The sequence below is a fragment of the Zootoca vivipara genome, chromosome 12 (assembly GCF_965207765.1).
Source record: "Zootoca vivipara chromosome 12, rZooViv2.hap1.1, whole genome shotgun sequence".
Classification (NCBI taxonomy): Eukaryota; Metazoa; Chordata; class Lepidosauria; order Squamata; family Lacertidae; genus Zootoca; species Zootoca vivipara.
In genome coordinates, this window is record NC_142595.1 from 3,139,915 (window position 1) to 3,152,067 (window position 12,153).

At 43.1% G+C, this 12,153-nt stretch overlaps 1 protein-coding gene across 4 annotated transcripts; it reads left to right on the forward strand.

The window, feature by feature from the left end:
- The first annotated feature begins 81 nt into the window (after nt 1-81).
- Nucleotides 82-6,739, forward strand: CCDC127 (coiled-coil domain containing 127). 4 transcript variants are annotated; one of them, XM_035136369.3, is made up of 6 exons: nt 82-240; nt 372-439; nt 852-918; nt 2,819-2,901; nt 4,199-4,327; nt 5,472-6,739. In XM_035136369.3, exons 5-6 carry the CDS (start codon nt 4,207-4,209, stop codon nt 6,140-6,142), a joined length of 792 nt encoding a protein of 263 aa, XP_034992260.1. In that variant the 5' UTR covers nt 82-240; nt 372-439; nt 852-918; nt 2,819-2,901; nt 4,199-4,206; the 3' UTR covers nt 6,143-6,739. The 4 variants fall into 4 exon arrangements, with proteins under 4 accessions (XP_034992260.1, XP_088511052.1, XP_034992259.1 ...); XM_088654926.1 differs by having other exon boundaries at nt 372-405; XM_035136368.3 differs by lacking the exon at nt 852-918.
- Nucleotides 6,740-12,153: the final 5,414 nt, after the last annotated feature.

Genomic DNA, 12,153 nt, shown 5'->3' on the forward strand with positions numbered 1-12,153 from the left:
AACAATAATAATCCTCCCCCTTTTCCTCACAGGGATGGTTCGTTCCAAGAGAGGGGCGGGGCTTGAAAGGGCACCTTGCGCAGGCGCAGTGAAACCTTAGGTGGCGGCAGCCGCTCGGAGCTTGAGGGGGAGCTTCTTGTTTCTGGTTTCCGCCCTCCCTCTTTCCCCGTGATATGTGAGGGTGTTTCGGCGTGAGTCAGCGGGCGCTTAACAATGCCCACGTTTTATAATAGCACTAAGGTATGCTTGTATAATAAATTTCATATTTATTACCCGCCCTTCACCTTAAGGTCCCAGGGCGGATCACAGCCCCAAAAGCAACATTAAAAGCAGTATAAAACTGTGATTTTTGTGTTTATTTCTACTACTAGGACCAAGGGAAAGCTTGACAGATGACAAGCGAAGGTAGGAAAATGCAGAATCGAACTCGACCAATAAGGTACTGGGGGGGGGGGATTTTCTCCCTTGCATGGGAGAGAGTTGAACTAAAGGCTTAACTGGATGCTTTCAAGGCACATGGAATAGCAACGAATCTGTGTCTTTTTCCCGTCTTTCCCCCACTCTTTTTCTTACGTCTCAAACATTAAGTGGTCCTATTAGAAGTCAAGTAAAAGGTTCTGCTTTTCAGAAAGAAAACAGATTTGTGGCTGTGGGTGGAGTTGGCTGGGCTTGTTGCACCTGAGGCTGTGGTTAAGGATTTGTGTGGTTTAAATGTTCTTCCAGTGCAGCAGGGGGGGAAAATTAAAAGTAGGGAGAGCTAATAACATTGAGGGATTGAAGGGTTCTAGCCTAGGCTTTCCTGATAGGCTAGTTTTCTATGTGCAGTGAACAGTTACACTGCCTTTATCTAGGATCGGAGAGACCGTCACCCTCCTCCAGGTATTGTTGGACACGCCACTGGCTAGCGTCAAGCATCTGGTGAGCCACAGGTTCCCCATCTTTGGCGTATATTGGTATGAAAGTGCATGCTGGGAGGAGGGATGTTTTCAGCTACCCCAACCCCTTGGATGATCTGTGAGCAACATCATGGGAGGGGTTTTTCTAGGACCAAGGTGAAACCGCAAAGCTGGCTTGTTATTTTTGCTGTTGGATGCCAGGTGTTGTTTAAGTAATCTTCTTACATTCATAAAATTGCAATGTGCTTTTTTGTGTTATATTTGCTATTGTGTTGTTTTGCTACATTATTATGAAATTGACTTTTCACTGTATGATTTTGAAATGTGTCCCTGTTTTCTTTGTTGTATGCCACTTTTGAGCATGCTTTTTGAGTATGTAAAAGTGGCATACAAATAAAATGAATGAATGAAAGTGCATAGGTGTGCTGTATGCGTGTATCTGTATCAAGGGCTTCGAGTTTGGGTATATTTCTCAAATGTGGCCATGAAACGTATAGAGTGATAGGCCAAAGGTCAGTGACCTCTAGTGGGAGTTACTGTTTAAAGGAGTGACCTGTGAGCACCTGGTTTACACCATACAGTCAAAAAAACTGGGCCTCTTCTACAAGTATGTGCATCACTTGATTCCTATAAACACAGGACTAGTTCACACTGGCATGTTCATAGAATCGTAGAGTTGGAAGAGACCACAAGGGCCATCCAGTCCAACCCCCTGCCAAGCAGGAAACACCATCAAAGCATTCTTGACATATGCCTGTCAAGCCTCTGCTTAAAGACTTCCAAAGAAGGAGACTCTACCACCCTCCTTGACAGCAAATTCCACTGCTGAACAGCTCTTACTGTCAGGAAGTTCTTCCTAATGTTCATAACTTCAGGTTAAAATAAAGTGATCTGTGAATTAATATGATAGTGACTTACAGCTTCCTTTGTAGTTTACATGTAACCTTTAATTGATACTGTTTTAGGAGCAATAAATATAGTTTTGCAATGACCATGCTGGCTGAAACAGTAACTAAAACAAATAAATGAAAACAGTAATGGAGATGCCTATGTGAATGAGCTACCACAGAGCAGTAGAATTGTCAGTTAGCCTGATGTGATCTCAGGCACCAAAGTGGTTTTTTGGTTTAGTTAAATCAAATATACAGTGGCCAGTCACTGTAGAGAAATTAAGTAATGTTTACCTTATGTGTAAACGTCGATACAGATGCACATGAAGCCTGGCGGCTAAGTGTGAACTGATTCCTTTGAAATGTGTTGGGTTTCTAGTAACATCTGGGCGAATGAAAGTTTTGTCTGTGAATGTCCATTCACACATGGATATTATCATTTGAACTGACACAAAGTGATAAATAGTCAAGGGAAACTTTGGCCTTTTCAAACCGCTTCTGGATACGTAGATTGTTAACAGTGAGGTGTGCAGGTACTACTACTACTACTAATAATAATAATAATAATTTATTATTTCTACCCCATCCATCTGGCTGGGTTTCACCTTTATTTTTGTGACAGTAAAAAGTTATATAGAGTCAGGTTATATAAAGTGATATAAAGTCAAATCAGTAAATTTTTATTTCTTAACAGCTTTGGGACTCTTTTACCAATTATTATGGAAATACTGTATCCTTTTCCCCACTGTTAAATAGATTGCTGTTGAAATTATTGTAAATACTGGCACAGGGCTTGCATTGGGATGAACTCAGATCTCATTATATTCCATGTCCTAAAAAGAGAAAAGTTTGTGTTTTTCTTTCGAACCCTTGATCTTATCACTTTCAGCAAGTAAATATAAAATTATACTTTAAATTAACAATCTGGTATTGCCAGTTTTAAAAAGTTCATCTAAATAAAAATAATTTTAGTATTCATAAATGTATACCAATGTTTTCTTGCAAAACATGAACTGTTTAACTTAATTTTAGTTCCAGGATGGCTTTGATCAAGAGCCTTTTCCCCTTACCTTCTGAGTGATCAGATTTGTTTGACTGCTAAAGAGAAATTAAGGGTAAGGATTTATTTATTTATTTCTCTTGTGTCCTTGTCTTTCATCTTCGTTTAATGTTTCATTTAAAAATGCTGTGAATATTCAAAAGTATTGAAGTGCTAGTAAACCAGGGATGGGGAGTCCTGAGGCCCTACAGATGTTGCTGAACTGTAACTCCCCTCATCCCGGGTCACTGGCCATGCTGGCTGGGTCTGATGCAAATGGCAGTTCAGCAACATCTGGGGAGCCACAGGTTCCCATCCCTTTTGTACATACACATACACTATGATTGAATTTTGGAAAGTGACAGGGTTCCCCAAACTAAGGCCCGGGGCCGGATGCGGCCCACGAGGCTCATTTATGCGGCCCCCGGCAACACCCGCTGCCGACGCCTGCTCTTATCGGCGCTGCGTGGCTGCCCACTTCCAGGTCGCCGGGAGCGTCAGCAATAGCTTGTGTGCATGTCATTTCCGGCACAGTTCCGGAAGGCGCATGCGCACAAGCGATTTCCGGTGTTCCGGCAACCCAGAAGTGTGCCGGAAATCGCGTGTGCGCACATGCATGGTTGCGCTCCGGCCCGCAGCACGATCGGTGCTGCCAGCATCGGCCCTCGGTGAGGTAAGTTTGGGGACCCCTGGAACTTCTGCATGAAAAGTTCCATATTTATTGGGCTGGCCATTTTATTTTGAACTGTTTTGCATGCCCTGACAAGAGGTACCTTTGCGTAGATGAGATGGAGGTGAAAGTAATAGGCTGGACTGGCCAAATGCAGGCAAGTACTGTAAACAAATCCCTTTCTCTTATCCATGCCTGTTACCATGATTATTCCCACAGGAATGTGTAAGGACTATGTCTATATGGATGGGCTATGAGTGAAAATGTGAAGGGAAATCGGCAGGAGAAGCTGAAACTAGAGCAACGTTGGGGGCAGGAAAGTAGTAGTAAGTGAGGAGCAAGTAAAGGGTCAAATGATGCAGAGGAAAGGAGGGAACACACAGGAGGGAATCTGAGCCTGGCTCACCTTCATGGCCCCATCCCCAGCACTTGGTGGGCCTTGAGATGATGATGAAGAAGAAGAAGAAGAAGAAGAAGAAGAAGAAGAAGAAGAAGAAGAAGAAGAAGAAGAAGAAGAAGAAGAAGAAGAAGAAGAAGAAGAAGAAGAAGAAGAAGACGACTTGGTGGGCAACGTAGAACTATTCCACCCCCTTCCCTTGAGAATTGTATTGGTAGTGTGCCAATTTAAATGCATCTGTGGGGAATGAGTTTTACAGTCGGCTATTAAAACAACCTAAATGTTTTGTTTCCTCTCATTTTAAAGGTCTGTCCATGAATAATTTAAATGACCCTCCTAACTGGAACATCCAGCCTAATGCAAGGGATGATGAAGGCCATGGAAGCAAATGGAATTACGCTTTGTTGGTTCCCATGCTGGGGCTGGCTGCCTTCCGTAAGTGACATGTGAAATAAAATTAGACTTTCTCCTTTTTGCAGTTTGTTGGATGAGTCATCTTGACAGGAATTGGTACAAACTGGACTGGGCAATTTAATGTAGCAAGTTCTTAGAAACCTTGCATTTTTACGCTGTGAACCCACAAAGGACTCCTGGACATTTAAGTCCAATCAAAGGTGACTATGCGGTGGGGCGCTCATCTCACTTTCAGGCCGAGGGAGCCGGTGTTTGTCCACAGACAGCTTTCCAGGTCATGTGGTGAGCAGGACTAAACTGGTTCTGGCACCACGGGGCACTGTGACAGAAGCCAGGGCGCATGGAAATGCCATTTACCTTCCTAGCGCAGCGGTACTGATAGTAGCTGCTCTTCATATCACATACAGTAATACCTCGGGTTACGAACGCAATCCGTTCCGGATCGCAGTTCGTAACCCAAACGCTGCGCAAAGCGCCATTTTGCGCATGCGCAGACTGCGCGCGCTGCTTCTGCGCACACACGCACGGCGAAAACACTTCCGGGCTTGCGCAGTTCGTAACCCGAACTGTTCACAAACCGAGGTGTTCGTAACCCGAGGTACGACTGTAACAGACTTTTGAAACTGAGGCGACTTTCAAACACAACATGTGCTTTCAGAAGTAATGGGGCTTCCTTTAAATAAAGAAGCCTAGGGTGGCTGTTGGAATGTCATCATAGTATTTATGTCTGCATCTCTATTTCAGAAAATAATGAAAATGCAGTCAAGGATCTCTCGATTTCTTTCTCTTTGTTTGCCTTGTTGGTAACTTATTTTTAACTGGGGTCAGATTCTAAATCTAGCAAGTGCCAAAACTTTCACCCCACCCATAGGCTCAACCCCCTGCACGTTTATTATGATTTATTAAATTTCTTAGTCGCTTTATCTTGCCCAAGGCAACCCAAAGTAGCATACAAACAAAGCCACCTAGATACATTAAAACCAAGGAGGGGGAAATGCATTTAAAACATTCCTGTACTCCCCAGTGGGACTTTGTCAGATCTAGGCATAATTTAACAGATACTGTAGGTATTTTCCTTAATGTGGAGGCTATTTTTGGAATATCATTAGATATTTTTGTTGCAAAAATTCAGTATTAATCATGAGGTATTAATCATGCATTGCAGGTTGGATCTGGTCCAGGGAGTCTCAGAAAGAGATAGAAAGAGAGAGAAAAGATATCTACAGAAAACTCTCCTTAGTACAGAGAGAACTTGAATCTAAATATCGTGACATAATCACAGAAAACCGCCGCACAGTTGCCCATTTGGAACTGGAACTGGAAAAGGAACGGAACAGGACAGTAAGTTACCGTGAAGCCCTTGTCTCTCAGAGCCGTAAACTGGTAGAAGAAAGAAGAACTCTGGAACAAGAACGTACAAAATTAGAACAAGAGAAGCAGATTCTGCAGCGCTCTGGAGCTGCTGGTGCTTTGTATCAGAATTGCCTGGAGAAGGAAGAGCAGTGGCAAAAGAGAGCTACTGCTTTACTAAAAGATTTTGAAGATGCTCTTACGGAAAGGCAGGGCATCTACTGTAGCCTTGTGCTACCAAGACACCAGCGACTGGAAATGGAGAAGAATTTGCTTATTAGAGCAGCAACTGATCCAGTTGCTGTGGACCTGGACCTGGAAACTGGCTTAAAAGATATTTTCAGACATGATACCTATTGCAGTAATTTGCTTAACACCAATAAACGTCAGAATGGAAGGCTAATGTGGCTCTACCTTCGATACTGGGAATTATCTGCTGAGCTCAGAAAGTTCAAGAGGGTAGAGAAGGTGATGTTGGGGAAGTAGTAGCTAAAAATTACCGAGTATCAATACAATACAAGTGTCAGATATGGCTGATCTCCTCTGGGATCTCAGCTTCACCACCATATATGTATCGGTCATTTAACAGACTATCTTAAGCACTTAATGTGTTTCTTTGACTCGCCAAGGTGAATGGCGATTGTGTGGTACCATAATGCTCAGGTTAATTTCACTGGTGGGTTTTATTAACTGCAACCCTATGCATGTTTACTCAGAAATAAATTTCACTGTTTCAGTGGGGATTATTCCAACGAAGTGTGCTTTTAGGATTGCAGCTTAGATCAGGGTACTGGGCTTAAAAGACAATGACTTCAGCTTCTGTCACTTGCATGACAACACCTTTTCTGTAATAAATCTTACTATGCTACTTGGAAGCAACTATTCCTAGTTAGTGTTTTTGCTGCTTTCAGTCTGAGAGTCTACTATTTATGGCTGAGAAAGCACATCTCTTTAAGTTGTTGGAAGTGTGTGATCAAGTTCTCAAGTTAGTCACATTTGTGATCTGAACTGAGCTACATGTAACACTAAACCCTGTGATCCTTGGATGAAAGGTGGTATATAAATTTAATAAAGAATAATAATGCTTAATGTCATTAAGTTGGTTTGTGCAGCATGAGATCAGGGTTTATTAGCAAGGCCTCCACCAAACTGATTTTCAAGGCCTATGGATCATGTGAAACAGTAGTCAGAAAGACGATTCTCCAGAGCAAGTGCTGAGTGCCTTTTTATTACCAGTGAATGACCACAGTCAGCCACAAATTGCAGCTCTGCCACCACTTTCCCACCTCTGGTTTTAGGTCTCATCTTCTGAATGAATCTCCTTCAACTTGAACTGAATGCATGTGCCCTACCACATCTCCCTTTTATCCAGAAATCCTCTTCAAAATCCCACTCTTGCTTGGTTGGCAACTATCCCATGTTTGCAAGACGAGTTTGTCGCTCTAGGTGAAAGCAAGGACCCTCGGCTGCCCAGCTCTGGAAGCCTAGACAACTCTGTCAAGAGTAAAATTCACTCAGCATCTAAGTTCTCAACCTCACAAGCTGAATCTGGACTTTTCTGCAGGGTTGTCCATCGGCTGCATTATGGGTTCCCACTGCTGAACTCTCTCAGTCTTTAAGCTTCCTTAACTACAAGGGACTGTGGTTGCTCACATTCTTCCCTTTTTCATGTTTCTTGTCCCTCTCTCTTGTTTTTCCTCACAGGTAGGATATACTGTATATACGGTAAGCTCTTTACGGCAAAAGCTTATGCTACCCTGTGAAAATCCATATAAATTGTTGGTACTGTATAAAAACAGCTACATAACAAGGAAAACTAGTTGGCCACTGCAAGAACAACATGCTGTACTAGGTGGGTCTTTGGCCTGATTCAGCAGGGCTTTCCTTGTCTTCTTAAAACAAGCCTTGCAGAATAGAATTATATCATTTGTCCATAGTTTCCCAAGGCAAATTACTCAGTTTTTTATTGCTGTATTGGCCCGAATATAAGCCACACCTTTAAAATCCGGGGGTGGGGGGGGAAATGAATGAATGAATTTATTAATACGGTCGCAGACCAGCATCAACACGCACAATATCACAGATCATAAAACATAACAAAAATACAAAGGGCAGTGTGAATATAACAAGGATTTAAATATAAAATTAAAATTACTTATTAACGAAACCCCCTGTAGTTAACATTTAGGGTTTGGATCATTATGGGATACCACTTGCTTCCTGCGATTGATTGCAGACACACAAAATTTGGCTACATTTAATGTAGTCTTGGGATTCTTGTCCTCTAGCAGTAGTTTTAAACTATGATGTTCGGATTCTTTCATGGACTTTTGCAAGACAGGTGTAATAAAAGTCAAACGTATATCTTCATACAAACGACAACGTAAAAGTACATGTGAGGCAGTTTCTACTTCCATAGAGCCGCAAGGGCAGACCCGTGCTGTATAGGGGGGGGGGGAGAGAGAATACCTGGATAAATGCCATCCCTAAGTCAATCCTGGGAAATGTAGTTTCTCCCAAGGGGCGTTTCAATAGTTTCCCTGTGGGCTTCTTGGGTGCGGCACTAGAGGGAGGTGGCAAGAGACCTTTTTTCTCTTCCCTGCTCCTGTTTCCCACCAAATTTAGAGTGTCAGCAGCAGCAGCCAGGCATGTGGGGCAGGAAAAGGTTTTGGAGGGTGGGTGAGTGGATGGCCCATGCTCCCCGGCTGCTTCCTGGGGGGGGGGAGCCGCACCGCTTTGCCAGCGGCGTAAGGTCACAAATATAAGCCGCACTTTTAACTTTTCACTGTCAGAATTTGGGGGGGGAAGTGCAGGTTATATTTGGGCCAATACCGTATATCACCTCTAAAACAGTGCAGTCTCAAATGAAAAACATATAGTGCCATCTGATGCATGTCTTCACAGAAGTGCACACAAGCTGAGAGTGAACTCGCCAAGTCTTACTCCCAGGAAAATCTGTACGGGACTGCATTCTTCTGTTAACTTCCATTGCATGTGTATTTGAAATCATCAGGAAGATCCAAAGGCTTTCTAAAATTCCGTCAGCCTACTGTTGCCTCGGATACTACATTACCTCACAATGTACAGCAGGGGTGGCCAACTCTGAAGAGACTGTGATCTACTCACAGAGTTAAAAACTGGCAGTGATGTACCCCCTTTTGGGGGGTTCAGGTCAAAGTTGTTAAGCTTTCTAGGGAGGGGGAAAGCCCCATTTTTAGGGGTTCAGGTCAAGTTGTTGAGCTTTTCTGAGGTGGGAGGAAAGCCCTGTTTTGGGGGGTGAAGGCTAAAACATTGAGCATTTTTAGGGGAACCAAAGTTGTTGAGCTTCTTTGGGGGGAGCCAGTGATCTACCAGTGATCTACCACAGACATCCAGTGATCTACCGGTAGATCACGATCTACCTGTTGGGCATGCCTGATGTACAGCACATGTCTCAATATAGCTTGAAACATAAAACCAGAGCCAGGGAGCTAGATTCTTCCAGCTGGGAGATTATCTTAATGTGGGCTAGTCAATTACTGTGGTATTTCATTGTGTCTAGTGTACAAAATATGGTTTGGTAAAATTATATAAGTTATATATGAGAGAAGTAAAAACTTTTGCTTGTGGTGAGCTGTATTAGAATCAATAATGAGTTGGTAGTATTTCTAATGCCAGCAGATGGCACTGTGGTATAGCCTTCTACGAACAGAAAAGCAATACAGTATATGTTTGCATACTCATTATTTCTGTGGAACTAAAACTGCTTGAGGTATGGTTTGCAAATACTGACTTCCAAATAAGCAGCAGTACGAAAAAAGAAACAAAACAAGCTACTCAGTTGTATCTCTCATTTCCAACTACTAGTCCAGGGAGGCTGTGGAAATCTTTAGGAAGTGCCCGGAGGCAGTTTTGGGATTGGTGAGGGCAATCAAGCTAGGGCTTAAACAACTGCTGTGGGCAGAGAAATCTGTTTTGGATGGAGGTGGGCAGCCACTGTTGGAGAGGTCCCCTGAAGTACCAAGAATGCAGCTTAAGGGTTTTCTCAGGTCACCAACCCTTTTTGCACCAATGGGCACATTTTGAAGAGAGAGAGAGATGTGAGTACCAGTCACAAAATGGCTGTCATATGGAGGTGGGCACACCATAAGATCAGGGACTGCCTGATTTCAGATGAACCCACCACAGCAAAGATGCGTCCTGGTCACCAGGAAAAAAGGAAGGGCAGTGGGATGTTGTTGGAACAGTTCCTTATCCACGCAATTTATGACAGCCTCTGTAAAATATAAAATCATGATGTGTTACATCACAGGTCTCAGGCCAAGTGATAGTTGAGTAAATCAATTGTCCATTATTGACGCCAAAAAGATAAACCATCAAAATACGGTCTTACTAAAACAGTCTCCGTAGGTTAAAGCTCTTTAGAGAATAAGTCTTCTCTCCATTTCGTGAGATTTGAGAAATGATGTATCAAGGTTGATAGATAGGCAGAGTTTGGCCAAAGAGTCTGCTGGTCATCAGCAAAATACTTGATCTACAGTGGTACCTCAGGTTACAAATGCTTCAGGGTACAGACGCTTCGTGTTACAGACTCCACTAACCCAGAAATAGTATCTCGGGTTAAGAACTTTGCTTCAGGATGAGAATAGAAATGGTGCGGCAGTGGCGGGAAGCCTTATTAGCTAAAGTGGTACCTCAGGTTAAGAACAATTTCTGGCTAAGAATGGACCTTCAGAACGAATCAAGTTCTTAACCCGAGGTACCACTGTACAAGTCAAGGTGGCTACAAATTATCCTTCTTCAACTCCGAAATCCTTGGCTTGTGGTATACATATTACATGTTGAAGAATAAGGCTAAGATTCTTTATCTAGTCATCTCTCAGTAACATGTATAAGTCAATGCCTGCATGCTTAATGAGATTATGATGGAAAATTGTTGCTCTTGCCTTGCATTAAACAGCTACAGTGAGAAGAAATGGGCACAAGTGCCTTCAACCCCCAAACATCCCAGGACGGTGGCAAGGACAGACACCCCTCCCTGCCTTTTATGACTCACGGTGTACAAACGAGTAATCTTTCCCTCCTTGTGGCATCTTTCTAAGCATCAGAGCTGTGACTCTCATTTCCGCTCTGCTCTAGGTGCTTCCTTCTTGATGTTCTGCAAGGATTATCTTGGTCTGTATCTTTGGTCTAATTGTTGTGCAAGTTTTATTTTACTGCAGTTCCTCTGAGTCCTTTTAGCTTCATCCACCAAGCGCAGGGCGTTCCTTCTCCCTCCTTCCCTTCTGACCATGTTTTTGTTTAGAGTGTGAGGCAGTTTGTCAGGGACTTGGTATATTTTTATGCATGTCCTGGACCTTGTCTATTTTAGTATATCTTTTTGAACAATAACTGACAGCTCTCTGAAAGAAACAGGAATCTGGCAGACAGAAGAAAGGGCCCGGCCCTATACTGTATATTGTTGAAAGTACCGTAAATAGGCTCCAAAGTTCTTAGGGAGTTCAGGGTTCGCTCTCCTTGTCTCTCTTTTGCTCCTTTGTACTTTTCGCTGAGAGGGTTCTGTCCCAAATTTTGCCAAGGGACTGGGCTCTCTGGACACCGGAGGAGATTGGTACTTGACACCACCCATCAATGATTTTGTAACCACCTCCTAAGTAATTTGCCTCTGAAGGACAAATTCTCAAATGTTGAACTTCTTTCTTTTACTTTTACAAATGTTCCCTTCTGCTGTGCTGTTCTAAGAGGGGCTTTTGGTGCACTCAAAACAAGCCCATTGTTGACCTAGGAGGTCTTGGGAAGAGCAGAAGCAGAGAGGGGGTTTAATGTGGAAGGATTCTGTAGAAAATGGGGTGAGCAGAGAGAAGACTTTGGATCTTAATCTGGGCTCTCATAACCATAGAGCCAGTCCTAAGAGATAGCGATTCATTTATTTTTTTGTCCTGTCCAGAGCCTTCTGGGTACCTAATCTTCAAACATGTGTATGTGTACTACCATGCATTTAACATATACAGTATAAGACTTTCAGAAATCTAATTGATTAATTAGTACATTGGTGCTTTTCCAGGTCAGGATAAGCTGTACCAGTTAACCTACCAGAAGAAAAATGACAACCCAACCATCACTTCTAGTCATATAAGATGTGGTTCTTTTACCAATGAATCAGATACTGGCTGGCCTGTTGTAATCAGAAAGCCATTTTTATGGTGATTTAAAATCCCTGCGACAGGGTGAGCTCTCATTGCTCGGTCCCAGCTCCTAGCAGTTCGAAAGGACGTCAAAGTGCAAGTAGATAAATAGGTACCGCTACAGTGGGAAGGTAAACGGTGTTTCCATGTGTTTCTCTGGTTCGCCAGAAGCGGCTTTGTCATGCTGGCCACAGTTCAGATATACACAGTTCACCAGTTGCCCTCCTGTAGATTTCTCTGCAATGTTAAAGAGCTTGTTTGATCCCTGGTCTTTCAGCTTTTGCCTCATGAGATAGTGGCTGAGGTTCCTTACCCACAGGCCCCGCCTCCCTG